At 47.0% G+C, this 21,540-nt stretch overlaps 1 protein-coding gene across 1 annotated transcript in view; it reads right to left on the bottom strand.

Annotated features, from left to right (window-relative positions):
* Positions 1-465: 465 nt before the first annotated feature.
* The window catches only part of CLPB (ClpB homolog, mitochondrial AAA ATPase chaperonin), a 147,282-nt gene continuing 126,207 nt past the window's right edge, over positions 466-21,540 (bottom strand). The window contains exons 8-16 of the mRNA XM_027562995.1: positions 20,376-20,453; positions 19,099-19,154; positions 13,429-13,473; positions 12,902-13,063; positions 7,575-7,731; positions 6,734-6,807; positions 6,449-6,568; positions 6,255-6,359; positions 466-5,878 (exon numbers count right to left, since the gene is read on the bottom strand). Of these exons, the coding sequence (XP_027418796.1) occupies positions 5,630-5,878; positions 6,255-6,359; positions 6,449-6,568; positions 6,734-6,807; positions 7,575-7,731; positions 12,902-13,063; positions 13,429-13,473; positions 19,099-19,154; positions 20,376-20,453 (1,046 nt within the window). The 3' untranslated portion in view covers positions 466-5,629. The remainder of the gene's footprint in view (positions 5,879-6,254; positions 6,360-6,448; positions 6,569-6,733; positions 6,808-7,574; positions 7,732-12,901; positions 13,064-13,428; positions 13,474-19,098; positions 19,155-20,375; positions 20,454-21,540) is intronic.

The following is a 21,540-nucleotide window of genomic DNA, read 5'->3' as shown; positions in this document are numbered from 1 at the left end:
CTCCAGTTTCATCCACCTCATTAGAAGTGATTCAAATGTATTCTTTTTAATGGCTGAGTAATACTCCATTGTGTATATGTACCCCAGCTTTCTTATCCATTCATCTGCTGATGGACATCTAGTATATCAATTATATAGGTTCTTTCCAAGAACCATATCTTTTCATTTGTCAGATCATGTGCTATGCCCTTCAATATGATTTTCCTTTTTTGTTAAATTTATTCTTAGTATTTTATAACTGTGAACAGGTAATACATTAATAAGGTTCAAAATTCAATTTAAAATTATAAAAAATAGTTAATTTACCCTTCCATTGCTGTTTCCTCTCTACCCAATTATTCTCTCTTCCAGAGTTACTTTATGTATATGTGAGCAAATACATATACCTATTTATTTCAACTGTTAATGGAATACTTTTGTTGTTGTTTCTAGTTGATTATTGCTGGAATAGAAAAAAGCTATTGATTTTTGTACATTTATCTTTTATTCAGACACTTACCAAATTTCCACATTAATGCTAATAGGTTTTACTTAGAGCCTCTTAGATTTCCTAAACACACAGTCACATATCAGCAAAACAATTTATTATTTTCCAATACATATACCAATTATTCACTTTTATTGCCTAATTATTTTCAACTGAATTTTCAAATCAATGTTGACTCTTATTTCAGACTTTAATATTTACTATTGGTTTTTGATGAACAGTTTCTTTTTCTTTTACTTGGAGGTTTATCAAATCATACTTAAAGCTGTAAAATTCTGTCAAATGCTTTTTCAGTACATACTGATTAAATGTTTCTCATTTAAAAAATTTCATTCTGAAATAATTTTAGACTTATAGAAAAGCTGCAGAAACAATACAAAGAATTCCTGTATACCCTTCACTGATTTCCTCAGTGAGAATACTTGTGTTTAATCGCTCTGTATTTTTTTTTATGAGTGTAAGTGGCTCTGTGGTAAAGAATCTGGCCGCCCATGCAGGACACTCGGGTTTGATCCTTGGGTCAGGAAGATCCCCTGGTGAAGGGAGTGGCAACCCATTCTAGTATTCTTGCCTGGAAAATTCCATGGATGGAAGAGCCTGGCAGGGGGTCACAAAGAGCTGAACACGACTGAACGACTTAGCACACACACTTGTATACATACATATGTGTATGTATATAATTTAGTTTCTTGAAACATTTGCCAATTGTCTTTATCTTTAAATATTTCAATGTGTATTTTCTAAAAACAAGGATATCTTCTTAAGAAATATTATCAAAATAAGAAAATGTTAATCTACAGACATTTAAATAATATTCATGTTCTTGAGATTAATATATTAGTAATATTTCCTGATATAGAAGCTTGTATTACCTTATGTAATAATGTTAATAATGTTAAAATAAACCTTATGTAATCATGTTATAAAGTTCAACTTAATTTTATTTGGAATTTTTACACCTATAGTCATAGATGAGATTACACTATGGCATTCTTTTTGGCAGTTTATCGGGTTTGAGTATTAATACTACACTGCACTTTAAAAACCAACTGAGCATCTTTTAATCTTTTCCAATGATCTGAAGCAGTTTATATAGTAATTAAAAATCACACTGATATATTTTTTGGGTTGGGTTATGGCTACAGTGTTATTAACTTTGTGATAATTCACTGAATTGCATAACTGTGATTTGTATACTTTTCCATATAAATTTTAAATAAAAAGTTTAAAGAGGAATCTTTTAAAAGGGTAAAATTGCAATCACTTTTCCAATTTCTTCTTTTGGTAATTAATTGGCTTATTCAAACTATACCTTGGGTCAGTATTTGCTAGGAAATGATCTATCTGCTCTGTTTTCAAAATTGTGGCCACAAGACTTACCTTAAAATTATTTAAAACTCTTCCATATATATGATTATGTCTGATGTTGTCCCCCTCCACTTTTCCCCTTTATCAGACTGAGAAAATCTATTTTATTGGTGTTTCCAAAAAGAATCATTTTCTACTTATCCTTTTTTTTTTTTTGCATTTCTACTTAACTTCAGGTTTTATCTTTTTTCCTATGGTTTAAATGTTTTTTTTTTTCTAAATTCCTAAAACAATCACTAAGCACCTTTGAATTTTTCCTTTTGAACAATGAAGGTATTTTACTTCCAAGTCCAGCCTCATGTATTTCTAGATACTCAGTAAGGTGTCTGGGGTCTTACTTTGCCCTATCCTCTCAAGTTCTGCTGCCTGGCCACAAGCACATGACAAATGTTCGCTCCACGAACATAGGATACTGTTGTGTCCTGGGCCTCACTGTGAAGATCCGTGCTTGCTGCAGGGCCTACCCATCCATCCAAACACCTGGAGCAGCCATCATGTGAAGGCTCTGTGCCAGCTTCTATGAACAGGACAGTCAGTAGAACTGGGTATCTGCCCTCGTGGATCTTACACTCTAATGACAAAGGCAAACACAGAACAAGTAATGCAACTGAGCTAAGTCCTGTCGAGGATGCTGTGAAAGTATAAGGCAGGCGTCCAACATCACCTACAAGGCCCAGCTGAGTCTCTAGAAGTGATACTCAAGCTTCTTAGAATCGGAGGTCTACTCTGTCCCTTATTCTCTTCTCAGAAAGGTAGTCATTGGGTTTTCCTGTATAAAAGCTATCTGGTTTTCAGTTGTATGTCTGCTGGTCCTGGCCACAGCTGACTGAACCAAGAGACGGACAGCTGGGCATAAGAACTTTACCCAACAGGAGTGCTCCACACGGGATGGTCACTGACTGACTTAATTAGAGCCTCTATGGGAGTCTGAACAGAAAACAGAGAGAGAAGAAAATGAGAATGAGAAAAGAAATATGAAAATGAGAGAAGAAACAGAAATAGCAGGAGAGGAAGAAGCAGAGAATGAATCGTAAAGTGCTAATAATAATGGCAAGCCCTGTGGTGTGGGGTTAGACTTGTAGGCATCAATATGGACTCATGGTTTTTAATAATATACAGATGGACAGATTAGTAATAAATTCAGCTGTGTGTGACACATGTGTTAACATATACACATATATTTATTTCCTAGCTTTGTGTGCTGAAAAGGCCTAGAAGCAATGATACTCCAGGAGCAATGAATATACCACCCTGGTTTCTAAGTACCATTCTCAAATAAGAGGCATCAGGAGTTGCTTAGAGAAATGGCTGAAGTCAGGGCTGGGACAAGAAAAGTGTAAGTAACCTTGGAACACCTTGTGGTGCCAGAAAATAAGGTAATACTAAAAAAACGATGGGGCAACATTGAAACAACACAGGAGCCAACTCAAGAGCTCCCAATGGCCAAATCTAGGCCATATGAGCAATGAAATAAATTCTATTAGTACTATTAGTAGGCTATAACCCATAGACTAAAACAAGTATTCATTAGTTTTTACTTATAGGTAAATTATTGAATAAATAAATGGGAGAAAAGAGACAGCTGTTCCTTACAGAAGAATACCAATTAATACATATAGATGGAATAAGAAAACAATGTCATCATTAGGCAAATATAATATTAATGTTTGTTAAAAGCAAGAGCCGGTTGGGAAGATCCCCTGGAGAAGGAAATGGCAACCCACTCCAGTATTCTTGCTTGGAGAATCCCAAGGACATAGGAGCCTGGCGGGCTACAGTCCATGGGGTCACAAAGAGTCGGACATGACTGAGTGACTAACGCGTTTACATTTACATGATGGATGCTAAAATCAACGGGCAAAATTCTATGGATAAATAAGACATCTGTACAGTTTCTATCTTTCCATGAGATTCTTATTCATTTCAAAGGGAAAATTAGTAATCTTACAGTGGAGAACTGGTATACACAACCTCAGCATGTATCACCTGCTCTGAGTTATAAGGATGGGCACAGCATCACTTGAGGGCTAGTCTTGCCCAAAATGGAGACCCTCAATCTAGCATGTGAAAACAGCAGACAAACTCAGATTAAGGGACACTCTACAAATTTAACTGACCTGGAGGTTTCAAAAGTGTCAAGATCATAAAATGCAAAGAAGGATGGAGGAACTGTCACAGGTTGAAGGAGATAAAGGAAACGCAACAAGACGTAACACAGGATCCTCGACTGGATTCTGGACCAGGAAAAGGACATCAGTGGGAAAAACGGCAAAATCTGAGTGCCTAGAGATTAGCTAGTAGTACCATATCATGTTAATTTCCTGGTTTTAATAATTATAATTTAATAATTTTTAACAGATGGTTGATGAAGGGTGCATGGAATTCTACTATTGTGTGGTAATTTCCTGTAAGTCTAAAATTATTTCAGAACAAGAAGTAAAACAACAACAACAAAAAAAACTGCTACTAATAAATAAACAAAGAGTGGCAGTCACTGAGGTACAAAGCGGCAGACAGCTCCTTGAGGGGCTGGATGGTGCCTGTTGCAGCATCTGCTGGAGCCCATGTTCCAGCTTCCGGCTGCCCCCCACCCGCCGTGTCATGATATTCCTCCACCACTCGGGGGACTGTGATTCCTGTCCCCATTTTCTGCTTCCTGGAAGAGACTTTCTGACACCAAAGGAGGGTTTCCAAAGTGGCCCTTCAGGGGAGGCTGATGGCATGGTCCTCAATGGTGGCTACTGCAGATGGTTCCCAAGGATGTACGTACCAAGCCTTGCTGTGCCCTGCTGATTAAGCTGAGGCCGAACACGCCTGGTGTATGGAAAAGCCTTGGGGGATGGTGTGCAGTCCTCTGCTTAGTGACTAGCATGCAGACTGCATGAGGGAGCTGTCTATCCCATGTTCACTTAGCTACGACCACGGTATAAACGGGGCTGAGGCAGACTCCATGGCCATCTGGGTACAGCCCGACCCAAGGATCCCTCCCCCTACAGTTCTCCACTGTCTATGTTGTTGGTCTCCTGCAAGAGAACCCGAAGAGTTAAGCTTGCTTGGTCATTTGGTGCTTCTGTCCAGGCCCCGTGTAGGGTAGGGTAGTACCCAGCCTTCTTCCTAAAGATGCCCAATGCTGGCCTAGTTCCAAGGCTGGAGAGACGTGGTCTGGTCTGACCCCTGAACGTGGGGCAGGGAGGAATAGTAGCTACGACACAGCAGTGGAAGGGGGAAGGGTTCCGAGAGTCCCTTCCCCTTGGAATTCTAGGGCATGGGAAAGAGGAAGCAATGGCTTAAATGCAGAAGCTCTGTGTCTGGGCCTCTGACTTCTCTGCTCCCTGTGGAGACATTCTGGGGACTCAGTAGCATGAGAGCCAGCAGAGGGTAGCAGGTCATAGCCTGGTCCCTGTCTTCTTCCAGCCAGATCTGTTCTCAGCTGCCATACTTCTGAGCTTCCAGAAAACATGATAAAGTTCCAGAGGCTCTGGGACATGAGGATCACGCTGAAGGACAGGGATGAGGGAACTCCCTCTTCTCCCTGCCATAAAGCAGACAGAGGAGCAGCTCCCCTCCCAGAGACCTAGGAGCACATGTGGGCCCCACAACGAAGGGGCTAGGGTGGGGCTGAGAAGGCATCTTCCAGGGGCTGTGAGGAGGTAACAGGCCTTAGGCTAGATGCAGAGGGGTGAGAAGCAGGAGGGGAAGGTAGGTCGGTCACCATGCCACAGCCAAGGGGGCTTTATTAGGTGTTGAGGGCACGTATGGGCAGGTAGGTAGACGCTAGAGGGTGTGGCACACCTTCTCAGGGTGGAGTGGTGCCTGGATGTCCAATTTGTGGGTCTTGCTGTCCTTATCGATGATCTCCAGCCGCAGCTTGGGGGGACGCCTCTCGGCCTGGGATGAGGACAGTTCAGGACTCCTGAGCAGCTGCTTGTCTGAGTCCTCCACAGTGATGCGCAGGGTGCAGCCCCCCGGCAGCAGGTCCTGCTCATAGGCAGCTGCCAGCTGGTTCACCACTCGGCGCTCCACCTGCAGGCGGTAGGGGAAGCTGTCGTCACTGCCAAAGCCCGGAGGCCCAGCTCTGTTACTTGCTGCCTGGGCAAGAACTTACTCAAAGCTTCAGTTTTTTCATCTGCAAAGGGCTAACAACATGAGCTTGCAGGACAGTACTAACAAGTCAGTAGTCAGTTTCTGAGGTTCCTAGCCCCAGTTCCCTGACGCTCGTAGAAGTTCAAATTCATTTCCCCTCTTGGACAGGGGTTTTACTTGATTATATTGTTTTTGGTTCTGAAGGGGCATCTGCTCTGGGTAAGGACAACCCCAGCCTGCCTGGGCAGGCTGGGAGCCCAGCGAATGGGTCTAGGAGCAACAGAGAGGGAGGTGTGGAGGTCCTCTCAGGACTCACCTCATGCTTGATGGAGCGGGCGCCATAGTGCACATTGTAGCCTTCGACCAACACGTCTGCCACCTCACGGTCCCAGAGCAGAGTGATGTTGTGCCTTTGCTTAGCCTGGGACAGGTCAGACAGCAGCATGTCTGCATGTGGCCCAGGGCTTTCTAGATGTTCCGCCCCCACCCATGGGCAGTCCCTGCTCTTACTCTTTTGGCCCAGAAATTCAACTCCTTGTTGACGAGCTGGATGAGCTCCGAGTGGCAGAAGGGGAGGAAGTAGACGATCTCATTGATTCGTCCCAGAAACTCATCTCTCCGGAAGTGAGCCTGCAGGGCCAGGTTAGGGATGTGAGCTTAGTGACCCAGAGTGGGTAACGGAATTAGTGGACCCTACTGGGGAAGATATGGATGGGAGGGCTTCCACATCTTCACGATGGCTAAGGTGATCCCCTCCAACTCGAGGCTCCAGCGGGAAGGACAAGGAACTCTTACTTTTAGGATGGGGCGAATCACGTTTTCCTTGAAGTTCTTTGAGATGGTGATCTTGTCACTGATCTGGACGTCCCCTGTGGAGACAGAAACATAAACTGCCTGCTCCCTATACCTGGGACCTTTGGGAGCTGTGCTGCACCTTGGCTCCATGACAAGAGCCTGCTCTTGCCCCTGACAGTCTGTATGATCCTGGTCAACATCTTGTGCCCTCTGGGCTTCGGCCTTCTCATCACCTGCACAATCAGAGGACTGGACTGCATACTTCCCAGGCCCTTCCAGTGCTCATGTGCAGTAGGAATTACATGAAGGAGCGGAGGGGAGAGGAGAAGAGTCAGGACTGAGACTTGAGTCCTGAGTTGTAAGAAGGGGGCTGGAGAGTTCAATCCTAGACAGAAGGCTGATAGAAGCAGTGTCCACCCTGACACACTCCCCTTTCCAGCACTTTCCAGGGCCCACCCATGCCCACCTCCAGGTTTCTGATCTGCCAGCCCCTTGCTGCACCAAAGTGTCCCTCCCTGTTAAGTGCACATCTCTTTAGTCCCCTGAGACCCTGGCCCTCCTCCTGGCCCCACACCTTGGGGTGGCTCTGTCCCTGCCTCTGTCTGGAGCCCTCCTGTTACCCGAGAGGCCTGGGGCTTTCTTGAGGAAGTAGGGGCACTGTTTGTTGGCCTCCCTCCACTATCTAGTTGGGTGCTTGGTATCTAGTCAGGGCCAGTGAGGGAGAGATGCCAGCCAGGACCTTCATCTGACCCTGGGACTCCGATTCCATCCTTCCCCTGGAGCAGCGTGGCAGCCGTGTCACTTGACTGTTTGCCAAGAAAACGTGGGCCACATGCCATACCAAGGTTCTCGGCAATCCGGTTACGGCTCATCTCCAAAGCTTCCTGCCTCAGCTGCAGCGCATGCTGTGCTATCTCGTCACTGGCCACGTTTGAGGTCATGATGAAGATGGCGTCCTTGCAGTCGATGGTCTTGCCTTTTCCATCTGTCAGCCGGCCCTGGGAAGGAATAGCAACTGCGTGGTCAGGGAGTGGTAAGGCCGGGCACCGCTTCCAGGAGGTCTCTCCAGAACCCTCTCCCCCTGGCAGTTAGCGCTCCCTCCTCTGGGGTGTCTGAGCACTGTTCTCACACCTTGGTTTCAGTGCTCACCTGCTGGGAGAGCCACCAGCTGAGACTGCATCTGCTGCCTGGCATCTCTCAGGGCACCCAGAAGCCAGTCTGACTGTATAAGCAGCCATCCAACACACTCTCCTGGAGGCCTGCTGTGGGTGGAGCTCTGTGTTGGGGCACTGGGGACTCACTGAGCCTGACAGCTCCAGTCTAGAGGAGTGAGGCCAGGAAACAAGCAGTTAGAATTCAGTGGGTTAGGCATTATGATAAAGGGAAGGCCAGGCTGCTATAGGAGGTCACAGCGTATTCTACAGGGCCACTGTGCAGACCAGATAAATGAACTGAAACAGGTATCATCTCTGCATCTTCAGAGCCATCCTCTGGCCTAAGATAAAAAATAATGTTCTTCCTTTAATCAACATGGGAAGTTGCCTTGGAATCTTTCGTTTTTTTCTAGAAGTGACACAGAAGAAAGCATCTTTACTAGACGCAAATGCACCAAGGAAAGAGAAAAGGGGCAACAATAAAGGGAAGAGACAGAAGAACTAGAAAAGTGTAGTTGTCCGGGGCCGTTCAGCTTAAGAGCGAGGAACTCCGCCCACTCAGCAAACCTCAAGGCTCTCATGGTACAACAGCACTTTGCAGTCATTTGTAAAGAAGCACAGGGGCTTTCCTAGTGGCTCAGTGGTAAAGAATCCGCCTGCCAACACAGGAGATGTGAGTTTGATCTGGGTTGGGAAGATTCCTTGGAAAGAAAATGGCAACCCACTCGAGTATTCTTGCCTGGGAAATCCCATGGACAGAGGAGCCTGGTGGGCCACAGTCCACAGGGTTGCCAAAGTGTTGGACATGACTTAGCAACTGAAGAACAACAATGACATATAAAAGCAATAATCAATGCCCTGCTGAGAGGAACTGGTGGAGTCTGCTGTGATGGGCACCCACAGCCACCCCCAGGGCCCTACTCGGTACCTCTGTGAGGGCAGGGGCTGGGTCTTGTTCTCACTGGGTCTTAGAACAGTGCCTGGCATAGAGCAGCCCTCAGCACTTGCTTGCAGACTGTTTGAATCCTCACCACCCCTACAAAGAAACTAAGGCTCCAAGAGCTTAGTTTGTACAAGGTCTCAGAGCTGGAACACAGTCCAGCTGAGACTCTACTGAACAGGCTCACCCCAGCACCCCTGTCTTTCACTGTACACCAGGCTCCTGGGGCCATACCAACAATGTGGGATAAAGGAGGCTTTGTGAAATTTTCTTTCCTAAATAAAAACTTCTCAGAGTTCTTCTAAATTCAGTTTGCATCCTTTGATCCTGACTGGAGAGAAGCTAAGCTACTGGGTCAGGTGTGGGGAGAGGTAGACCTTCTTAGGAATTCACTGGGGCTGCAGACAAAGCATAGCTCCTGCCAATTCTGAGAGCATGGCTCCAGGGAGAGGTCACTGACAGCCTGAGGGGCCCTGCCCCAGGCCAGTGATTCGGGGCCCTACCCCAGCCTCAGGCAACCATTCCTTCTTAAGTATGTTCCTTTCCCTGGCTGCGAGGGCCTCACTCAAGGTCAGCCCTTGCTTCTAAAGCAGATGCAAAGGCAGACTAGCCCTAGCTCTCAGAGGTAAAAAAAGAAAGGCATGTGCATTAACTGAGCACCTACTGTGTACTGGGCATGGTACCAAGTGCTTTTCTGCCTCACTTTACGCTGGCCCGTGGCACAGGCCTCTCAGGAAGTGTTAGCTCCAAGGGCGTCTATTCAAAGGAGACCTTGAGATCTAGTCGTGGTCATTCCCCCGTCCCAGCCTTGAGTGGGAAGAGGAGAAGGACGGGTACAAGCAGATGTCCCTGAGCTTGGCCATTAGCTCCCCACTTCACCCCCTGCCTACGAGTTACAACATGACAGATCCACTGAGGGCAGTTCTAGTTTTGGGGACCAGGTCTGCGTGTGCGTGGATGACCCCGCTGTGTTCACAGTGCTCGTCCCTGAGGACTGAGTGCACACACGGCTATACTGGCCAGAGCAATAACCCGCGGCCATTCCGTTCTGAGAGATCAAAGCTCTGCTCATAACGGGGCCTGGGGATGGGTCCCTGGCGGGCCAGGGGAGCAGGTGCAGTGCATGACTGGCTCAAGGGTGACTTTCAGTGTTTGTGCCTCCTCCTCAGAGTCCTTGGCAATAAAATGTGTCCCAAAGAGGGAGCTGTGGCTGACCCGCCTCCCAACTGGAGTGCACGCATGCGTGTGAGGTGTGAATGCTCACTGCAGGGTCACAGGGGCTGCTTCCCCACTGGCCCCCCATTTCTGTCCTCGAAGGGAGGCACAGAGAGTGGGCTTCCTGGGACTTGTGCCCTGTGCTGTAGGTCTGGGGTCAACTGGGAAGTGAGCTGCATTAGCTCTGCTTGGTGACAGCTTTGCTAGGGCTCCCACTTTTCTGGGCCTAAGCTTGGGGGATCTGGGATGGGTGGATCTGGGGTGGGGGGCGCGAGTCTCTATGCCCCTTAGTCCTACTGATCCTAGGGCAGCACTCACCACAGTGGCTGAACTGCTTTTTGCTGCCTGTCTCCCCCTCACTCCCGAGCACTGAGGCAGGGGCTGTGTCTGTTCTGCCTGTTTCCCCTCTGCCTGCCTGCACTAAACCACACTCTTCTAATTTGCCTCCTACTCTCTGGCAATTCCCTCTGGGTCTTTGCGGAGAGGTCGCAAGCCTCGTCTCTGCTTACCAGACTCTTACCAGGTGAGAGCGCTCGTCCATTCCTGTGGCTTGTGACTCTTTCTGTGCTGAAGCACTCCTGAGTCTATTCCAGCACAGACCTCTCTTGCACTCCAGACAAGCAACTTCCTGGACATCTCCATCTGGCTGTATCCCAGGTATTTCATTTTCAACACTTCTGAACCTTAGCTCCTCACCTTCCTCAATCTGTTGCTCACATCTCTGTGTTCCCTGCCTCTGATAGGGGCAGAACCCATGCGTCAGGCCAGAGACACTTCCACTGGTCACCCTTGTCACCTCCCTGTCTCCTCACTTGGGAGTTCTCTCCATCCAATGGCCCTGCTGTAGAGCACGTCTCCCCAGCCCTCACTAGGACTCTTCAACAGTCTCCTCGCTGGTCCCTCTTCTTCCTTCTAGTCCATTTACTCACTGCTGCCTACAGGAGCTTTATAAAAGGAAAATTCAATCATGCTTTTCCCTTGCCTCAAGTCTTTGAAAGCTTCTTACTCTCCAGCAAATAAATCCACGCTCCTTTGCCTGAGATTCTAATCTGCCCCTGTCTATCTCACCCATCTACCTCCACCATTCTGTTCTCACCTTCCCTCGCAGTCGGGCAATTACTGAAAGGCTGCAGTCCTCTGGATGAAGCAGGCTGCCTCACGCCTCTCTGTGCCTACACACAAGGTGTCTACTACCAACCCTAACATACTGAATTAAGTTAGTTGACGGGGTGTTTCCCCTGGTGCTGGGGGCTCTGAGAATGCCTGGAAAGACTAGGTACCTGGGAGTTATTATTTAAGCTGTGGCTTCTAGGAACTGGAGTGCCTGGGTTCAAACCCTCGATTTTCTCTTCCCAGCTGTGTGACCATGGATGAATCAGTTATCTCACTGTATCTCAGTTTCTACATTTGCCACACTGAGGTAGTAATAATGACTATCTTCATATGGTTATCGGGAAGATTAAAGGAGTTCATAAAACAGTGCCTTGCACATAAAGTACAAAAATGCCAACTTGATCGCATCCCTTTTCTACCTGATAGGGCAGGTTTGGGTCTGGTCCATAAGCTGTGTACCTGAATCCTATTAACAGTCTAGAATGGAGTTGGGGGAGTATCAGAGCACAGGTGTGGGAAACAGAATATGTGACCCTTGAAGGACTGGCCTTCATTCCTCAGTAGGAGTTCTCAGGATAGGGAGCAGATAAGAGCCTAGGAGGAGGGCAATAAAACTGGGGCAGCCAAGGATGCTGGGCTCGGAGGGGAAGCCAGTGAGTGGGCAGTTGTGGGGACACTTGGATCTGGCTCTGGCTGGCTTGGTACCTGGTGTGCTATTTGGTCCAGGGGTATCCATTCCTGTATCTCATCAGCGAACCTGTGAGATTTTGAGAAGCAAACCCCTTTCCATTTTCCCAGGGCTGGATGGGGCTGAGTGGAAAGGCGGGCTGGACTCGGTCTGCCCATGTGCTGGCTAACACAGCCTCTGCATGGGAGCAGAAGGAAGGCCTCACCTGGAACAGGTGGATGTCAGCCCCTCCCCTGACAGTAAGCCCTCCCTCCCCTGCTCAAGATAAGGAGAGGTACAGCGGGGAGACCTGGGCTCTGGGACCAGATGTATCTTGAGACCATTTATGGCTCCTCTGGCCTTGTGCTCTGTGGCCTTGTGCAAGTCATTTACAACCTCTTGAACTTGTTTCTACATCTGTTATAAAAGGTTACCTCCTTGCCTGGCTATTGTGATGATTAGCAATAAAGTCTGTAACATCTTTAGCACAAGCCTACTGCATAGACTGCTGAATAAAAGGAAGCTGTTCTCATCTAGAGCTCACTCGGTCAGTTGAGAGGGAGACTGTTCTCGTTTGTGATGAGCCGGGAGCTGTTCAGAAGAAGAACACTCCATAAGCCAGGGCACCACCATTCCATCATCACTGCAATGGTCACAGACAGCAGTAACATTACTAACATTTTAAAGAACTGGTGAAGATGATGCAAGGAAGGAGCAGGAGCCGTCTGAGTGAGATTCTTGGAGCTTACTGGATCCAGCCTCCCTGTTTTTCACATGAGGTTCCTAGAGATGGAGCTGAGCTGGAACTAAAAATTCAGGTCTCACTCTCTCCTGGCACTTCTGCCCCATTCTCTCTTTAAAAGGGACCTGGGCAGCCACAACATTTCAACTTTTGGGCCCTGCTTGTTTTTCCTGGAGTGCCCAGTCTGGGCCCTGGTCCAGAGAAGGGGTGAAGCCACATCTGCTAACTGAGAAGCAGGAACTTGATGAACGACTGACTCCGGATCCACAGGTCCTGCTGCTCATAGCCCCCTCATACCTACAGGTGTCCCCCAGCCAAACCCAGCCCCATGACTCACCTCATCAAACAGCTGCAGCATGATGGTGAGCACATCTGGGTGGGCTTTGTCTACCTCATCAAAGAGCACCACGGCGTTGGGGCACTGCTTCAGCTTCTTGGTCAGCTGGCCACCCTCCTCGTGGCCAATGTAGCCTGGTGGGGACCCGATGAACTTGGCTACCTGGCGGAAGGAGAGAATTAAGTTAGGCAGGCCTTTCCATCCTTTCAGTTTCCAATACGGGGCATGCACGGTAAGCTGGCTTTGTATACTGTTAAGACTGCCTGTTTCAACAAGGTGAGGTTATCTCTTGGGGTGGAAGGAATCTTGCTGTGATAGGAGAGCAGTTGGATCTCTTCTATGTTTATTCTTCAGAGCAAATCCTATGCAAAACAGATGGACCCCACTGTGTACATATGTCCCCAAAGGACAAATTCCAAGGCTGCTGTAATTATCTCAGGCTTGAATGACAAGTCACATCAAAATACCCAGGCAGAGTCATGTTGACAGGCTTTCCAAACCAGACTTCCCCAAGGACTCTCACTCACCTCATGCCGCTCCTGGAACTCAGACATGTCTAGCCTGATGAAACCCTGTGTGGAAACAAGCACGAGTCCATTTGAAGGTAGGAAGGCAGAGGGAAGGGCTAAGGAGGAGAGCATCTCAAATATCTTCTGGGCTTTCAAGCCACACCAAGCCAAGATCTTCTATCCCGTTCTCATGACAGTGTTTTCTGGCTCCTTGTCTCCTTTTCTGTCCACTCATCCCCTAAATGATTCCCTCACTCCCTACCTTAATAAATCCAAGTCACGTCCCTGCCCTTAAACTGGCCTGGAAAGTCTTTTTTTTCCAGGCTTCTACTCGGCCTGATCACCGCATCATCCACTTACCACACATTTCCTGAAGGCGTCCTGTGTGTGCTGAGCACTAGAGCTATGTATGTCTCTGTCCTCTAGGAGCACCGGAGTGGGACAGGCTGACATAGACAAAGTCAGCCACCACCAGCGTGGACCATGATGAGATGGAGGGGAGCGACAAACACCCAGACAGCTCCACGGTGTCCTCCACTCTGCAAGTCTACATAGGCACAAGTCCCTTTGCTTTAGTTTTCTTCTATTTTTCAGAGTATAGTTGATTTGCGAAGCTGTTAGTTTCAAGGGTACAGCAAAGTGACTCAGTTATACCCACACACAAAGACACACATATATTCTTTTTCAGATTCTTTTCCATTACAGGCTATTACAAGACATTGAATATGGTTCCCTGTGCTATACAGTAGGTCCTTATTGTTTATCTTTTTTATGCATAGTAGTGTGTATCTGTGGAGAAGGCAATGGCACCCCACTCCAGTACTCTTGCCTGGAAAATCCCATGGACGGAGGAGCCTGGTGGGTTACTGTCCATGGGGTCACGAAGAGTCGGACACGACTGAGTGGCTTCATTTTGACTTTTCACTTTCATGCATTTGAGAAGGAAATGGCAACCCACTCCAGTGTTCTTGCCTGGAGAATCCCAGGGACGGGGAAGCCTGATGGGCTGCCGTCTATGGGGTCGCACAGAGTTGGACACGACTGAAGCGACTTAGCAGCAACAGCAGCAGTGTATATCTGTTAATTAACTGTTAATTTATCTGCTCCCCATTTCCCCTTTGGTAACTACAAGTTTGTTTTCTGCCCGTGAGTCTATTTCTATTGTGTAAATAAGGTCATTTGTATCACTTTTTAAGCTGCACAGATAAATGATATCACATGATTTTTGTCTTTCTCTGACTTACTTTATATAGTTTGATAATTTCTAGGTCTATCCATGTTGCTGCAAATGGCAGTATTTCATTCTTTTTGATGGCTTAATAATATTCCAACCTCCCTCCCCATCCATTCCTCCATTGATGGACATTTAGGTTGCTACCATGTCCTGGCTATTGTAAATACTGCTGCTATGAACACTGGGGTACATGTATCTTTTTGAATTAGAATTTTCATCATCTTCAGATATATGCCCAAGAGTAGGACTGCTGGATTATATAACTCTAGCTTTTTTTTAAAAAAAGAATCACCATACTGTTTTCTAGAGCGGCTGCACCAATTTACATTCCCACCAACAATGAAGGAGGGTTCCCTTTTCTCTACACCCTAGTTTACTTTTCTTTTAAACTAATAAATCTGATTTATTTACATGTTTTCACGTCATTCAAGTGCTCTCCACAACACTGCTTGCAGCCCTTCTCTCTCCACGGTTGGGCCTAGGGGTGCTTTCCAAGGGAGGTGGCCTCCTGGGTGAGGCCCTACCATAATTAGGCCCAGGGAGAGAATACTGTCTAGAGTGGGATTTGCGAGTTAACACAAGCAGAATGCCTTCTCCTTTTTATGAAGAACTCAGGGACTTAGGGTGTTATAAGGGGATTCAGAGGTACCCTGTCTCTCCACCCAGATAAGGGTTCCCCAGAGACTCCTCAGGTTCCTCTCCTACTGGCACCCACTGACTACACTTCTCTTGAGAGCTGAGGAACAGCGGGTGCCAAGACCTGAGAGGGAGGTATTAATGGCTATATCTGAAATGCAGGCCATACTGCAGTTCAGCTGCTGGTCAGAAATTCAGTCTGTGAAGTATTCTAGTTTTCTCTGTCCTGTCACTCTGTATCTGAGGTATAGGGCGGCAGAAAGAGCCCTGGACTCGGCTTCCAACCCCAGTTCTCCACTGTCTGTGGCCTTGACCAGGCTGCCTCCCCTTTTAGAGGTGCTGTTTCTTCACCCTACGTCCTCTCCCTGTTTCACCAGAGGCCTGAGGACAGGCCCTAACCCAAGAGGTGGGAAAGACCCCGGAGAAATTCTTAAGGCCATGTGGGGTGATCACTGCTATCAAGGATGAAGCATTAGCCAGTAAGCATCTTCACAGGGCCCCAGGCAGCTTGGCCAAGAGAGACATAGGCTTCAGGGAGGGTAGGAAGAGAGACATGCGGAAGCTGGGAGTGCTGGAAGCAATGGGCTGGAAGCCATGAGATGGGCATCTGATAACAGCTGAGACTCACTGAGTGCTTACTATGTGTTTGGCAATGTTCTAAGCAAGCTAGAACCCACGTTCTAAAGGGCTTAGAACATGAGTAAGTCTAAGAGATAAGTACTATTACCATCCCCACCTTATAGATGAGAAGACTGTCACGGATTAAAGTAATTTGCCCAGGGTCTCAAACCGACAATCTGGCTCCAAGTCTGTGCTCTTAGCCTCTATACTCTGTTGTTTCATATGTCCCACTCCCTCAATCAGCTGGGCTTTTGGCATCTTCATCTTAAGGGTTCTGAGTTTTGTGCCCAGAACCAGTGTCAGTCAATGTCCTACGATAAGAGGGAGTATAGACTTCAGTGCTTACTTACTCTTATGTCAAGTTACTAAGTTCTTCTCCTGATTTGCTAAATAACTCTGAACAAATCTCAGGGCTTGATTTTCTTAGCGGGAATAATTTTGGTTTCACATGATCTTAGCTTAGGGTTATCTAGAAGTGAGGCAACAATAATAACAACAGTGAAAGTGAAAGTGAAGTTGCTCAGTCCTGTCGAACTCTTTGCAACCCCATGGACTGTAGCCTACCAGGCTCCTAAGTCCATGGGATTTTCCAGGCAAGAATACTGGAGTGGGTTGCCATTTCCTTCTCCAGGGGATCTTTCAGACCCAGGGATCGAACCCGGGTCGCCAGCATTGCAGTCAGATGCTTTACCGTCTGAGCTACCAAGGAAGCCAGTAATAATAATAGTATCCAACATGTACTGATTGCTTACTAATGTGCCAAGAATAGTGTACAGCATTTTACATCATTATCTCACTTAACCTTCATGATAATTCACTGAGATAGGTACCATTATTGCACCCATTTTACAGATGAGGAAACTGATGTAAACAGAGATCTCAGCCAACTCCACAGAGTAGTTTAGAGCTGAACTCAGATCCCTGCTCTTGATCCCTTCATCATACTATAACTGTGGTCTTTAGAGCTCCACCACCCTATCTCAGGATGAAATCACAGGATGCCGTTAAGGTTTTTTTCTCCATTAAGGTTTTTTTCTCAAGGATTATTAACTCTAATAATGGAAGTTAACGAAGCTGCTCAATTTGGGAAAAACAGTGGAGTTTAATAAGAGAAAAAAAAAAAAAACTCATAGGAGGTCTGATAAAGAAATTATAAAAATGTGCAAACAGGGATTTCTCTGGCAGTCCAGTGGTTAAGACTTCATATATCCACTGCAGGGGGGCATGGGATCAATTCCTGGTTAGAGAACAAATATCCCATATGCTGTGTGGTGTTGCCGAAACAAGAAAAAAGTGCAAACAAGTCTTTGTGAGGTAGCCAAGTCTGGAGGTATCAGTGACTCTTTTCAAATGAGGAAACTAAGGTACAAGAAAGCCAGAGCTTGAATTCAAGTCACCGACTCCCAGGCCAGTGCTTGTTCACTGAGTGAGCCCTCCTTTACACTGGGGCCTGTAGATGACACTCCCCACACATCAGTCCTTGGATCCTGGCAACATCAGGTATCCTGGTTAGACAAGCTTACAGTTCAGAACCCTCAGATTATAAAGGCATGTCTCAAACATGCCTGTTACATGGCCAGATAATGTCCATGCTAAACACAGATGTTGTAATGAGTTGATCCACAGGGCTGGTCAAAGTAGGAGTTTTATAAAAGTACCAACTCTGATTTAAAAATATATGGATGATTATATTCTCACGCCCCTCGTCTCCCTATGTGACACAAGGACAAGAAGGACAGGTTTATAATCTAGTCTTCTCTTGCAGCAGAGAACAGTTTTGAGAGAATAGCTGACAGACTGGATTCTCATTTTACTTCTTCGCCTAACAGGTGCCCTTAACGTTGCAGGGTCTCAGTATACTCATCTGAAAAGTGGTTCTAATTTGGCATTTAAGCTATTTTCCTTGTAAAATCAAATAAGACAGTAGATGGGAGTGCTGTGAAAGGATGGAGTGATGGATAAATATGAGACAAGGGATCAGGTACTTGATGGGTGTTAGAGCCTGAGCTCGCTGTGATTCACAGTATTTCACTTGATGCTCACAGTAATCTTAGACAGAGGACTGATTAGCTTTATTTGAGGCAATAGCTGAAACTTGGAGGGGTAAAGCAACATGCCTAGGGCCAGCAGAACCTGCGCCAAGGAATGGCTGACTCCAGAGCCTGGATCACCCAGCCCACTATCTCCAAGGGGAGAGGGTGGTAGGCACTTCCATCTCCTGGGTGAAGCATGCACTGAAGGATGCCATCGTCAGCTTTCAGGACACCCTTCACAAGTTGAAATCTGCCTCTCGTTTAGATGCTCCAACTGAAAAAAGACTTGCATCGTCCATCTTTTATCAAGCCCTTTCTCCTTTCTACACCAGCAAGTCAGCAGATACTTTCCTTCTACTTCCACTGTTTATGAAGACATATTAAGACAGCTTGGATAAGGAGATTATAATTTGTAATTAAATATTAACCTTTCTGACAGTATTAAAATTAAACCACTCAGAATTCTTCATCCCTAATCAGGTGGTTCCTGCCCGTAACTACATCTTCTCTAATAGTCTCACTAGTTTATGGCCCTTTCCAGAGTGCTAATTGTTTCAATCGCTGCCAACCTGATGAATTGGCCTAAAAAAGCCGTTTCAGTTGGAACATATTAGCATGCCGTGTGCTGCTTCTTGCCTGCCTGCCTGCCTGTCGAGTGGGTCTGCCCTGGCTTTGGGTGAGGCAGCTCATAGCTACTGGCACAGTCAGCAGAAGGGACCATGGACACAGCTCAGGAGGACACAGCCTCAGCTACCTTGTTTTCTGTGGCTGCCAGGCCCTCAGAGAGGTGGTGAAGGGGGAGCCAGGCCGCAACAGGACAGGAGTTGGCCAGGACTCTGTTGCTGGCAGAGTTCTAGGCAGTTCCTTATTGCCTCAGCTAGGGAGGCTTTCCACAGAAATTAGGCAAGGGTACCCAGGGTTGTGGGCAACCTGCAACGCCTCCAGACTGGGAAGCTAGGAGGAAGAGAAATGTCTGGTTTTAAGTTGAAATGTTTCTGCAGTCTCCAAGGACTGCTCTGACATTTTTCTCTGTGTGAAACAATTTCTTGTCAGCCTTAGTAAGTCAAACTGAGCAGGTCTCGGAAAGCCAGAGTCTGAACAAGGGGATGGACACTTGTGCGAGCTCTCCATGGCCTGCCAATTGCGCCTAGTTCCAGCCCTTACCTTTTTGGCATCTTTGTGCATATATTTAGCTGTCTGCTTGGCCAGTTCTGTTTTTCCTAGTAGAAGGAAAAGAGAAGTATTGGGTTAGGAGATGATTATCTCCTGGAATGAAAGAATATTAGAAATATTAGAATATTAGAAATGCATGGATGCTGGAAATAATACATGTTATAGAAGGGAACAGAACAGAAAGGGTGACTCTCAAAGTCACCAAGGGAAAACTGATGGTAAATCTGGGACCAGAATCAGAGTCTGCATTGTATCTTGATTTTTCTGTGGATGGGGACTGAAACTTTTTCTCTATGGTAGCATCTAAAAGTGGGAGGTTGTCTCATACAATCCAGAGCCATCTTGTCCTTCGAATCCCAGCACAAACCTTGCTTTTCCTAGAAGCACCTTGACTCCCTGGCTCATTGTACTGTCTCTCTCTGGACATCCATGGTCCTGCCATCTAAGCTAGGCCCTGGAGCCACAAGGCCAAACAGAGGCTGGGAGAGGATAGAAGCCACCCCTCCCTGGCTTTACAGCTTTATTTTGTAACATAAATAAAGGATGACAATACCAAAGTGATGGCTCTGAAGGGCCATTTGGTATGATGGTCAAGTCTTTGGAAGTCACTGCCTGTCTAGTATGGCTCAAGGTCTATGGTATAGTGTGAAGTGATGGTAACCCTTTGGGACCCTACATCAGAGGCAGCATCCATGAAGATGCTGAGGGGGAAGAGGAAGCTACAAATGCATGTAATTCCCCATAAAGACAATGGGAGGGCAGCGATGTGGGACTGTGAGGGTGGACAGTGAGAGGGTGAGAACACTTCAGATAATCCAGCCCAACTGGCTATAAAAATCCCCAACCAACTTCACTGCAACCAGTTCTGCTATGCACTTTGCACTGTGCTGACCATCAGTGGCTTTCTTTAGCTTCCTAGAGGGTTCTGGCCCAGGCTACACTAGATAAGGCTGGTGCCCTGGGCAGTGGAGGTAGTTCAACTACTCCTACAGGGCAGCGTCTGGGGTTGCAGAGTGGCTGGACCAGGACTAACAGGCCCCCAAGGGCCTAGCCCTTCTGGTGAATCAGGCCCTGCACCACAGCTTCCAGAGGGAGAGGCATAATTCCAGCTGTTTCAATGTGACAGATGATCCTCTGCTGGCTCTGTAATTCGAAGGCAGTTGTTTTGGGAACTGGAGTTGAACTAGAGGAGGGTCGTGTGACTCTGGCCCATAGCAGCTGGGGCTCCCCCAGCTCTCTTCCCCACAGGCTGATCTACTCCCTGTTACCTATTCCAGATGATCCCAAGAAGAGGAAGACCAGCGGGTGTTCTTCGTCATACCAGCCATTCTCCTTCCTCCGGATTGCTATGGCCAAACACACAAGACGGGAGGACAGGGAGGGAGGCAGATAAATCAATGACACAAAAGGCAGGATAATTATCACTAAGTATACAATATGTTTTACTGCTCTGCGCCCACTCAAAGTCCTCACTACCATTAGTGCTGCCTAATCTGATTAGCTGGCAAGGCCCCTAGAGACACCTAATCAGGTTAGCATGGATTTGGAAAGCTGCCCAGAGCAGATTTCGGATAAAGTTTTCCAGGATGAGCACTCAGCGTTGCCAGGGAAACTGAAAGGCTGGTGGATGGTGAATGGAGGTGAAGGGGGTGGGGGACTGACTGGTGAAGGAGAATTGGAGAGGAACTTTAGATCCCGGCTGGTAACCCATCTACTCACAACTGGTTGGCGGCTGAGCCTCCCCCTATGCAAATGGGAGAGGCAGAAGCCCATGGCAGGGCCTTGGGGACTGGGGTGTGAGCTCTGAACTCTTTCCCATTTGGGCGAAGTAAGGTCTGCTGTTAGGAAATATAGCCAAATGCACTTTCTGGAAGCCAGTCAAGGGTACTGTGGAGCTCAGGGCAAGGAAGGGTGAGCCACTTGCTAGCACCTCCACAACCATGGCCTCCAATGGACAGAGGTGCGGGAGGGGAACAGACATGTACCAAGTTTCTTGGGGCTCAGCTCTGTTACAGTAAGCGCTGACCTCTCCTCTCCAGGAGGAAATATATAATCAAGGGCTCTGCATGCCACACAGAGTGGGAGAACCAGGCTCAGAAGCATCACCCAAGTATAAGAGTAAGGAGCAGAATGAGGCAGAACCATCTGAAGAATCATTTATTTAATAAATGATTAAATAAATGTTATCTCCTAGGCCCAATGGAAAAATCGCCAACATTTTATTACTCAAGACCCATTCAGATAACCCTGAGTAGAAAATATTATTTTCAATTCCATCAGATTGAACAGGAAACTGAAACAAGAGATAGAGATACCTGCCCAAGTCACAACAACTAGTAGGTTACCAGCTGACTGGTGGAGATGGTAGAGTTGCATTGCTAAACCTGTCTTCTATTTTGGTCACATATGGTTATAAAAAGTGGATTAATTTGG

This window comes from Bos indicus x Bos taurus, chromosome 15, assembly GCF_003369695.1.
Source record: "Bos indicus x Bos taurus breed Angus x Brahman F1 hybrid chromosome 15, Bos_hybrid_MaternalHap_v2.0, whole genome shotgun sequence".
NCBI lineage: Eukaryota > Metazoa > Chordata > Mammalia > Artiodactyla > Bovidae > Bos > Bos indicus x Bos taurus.
The sequence above is the reverse complement of the archived record's forward strand: the minus strand, read 5'-3'. Positions and strand labels throughout refer to the sequence as shown.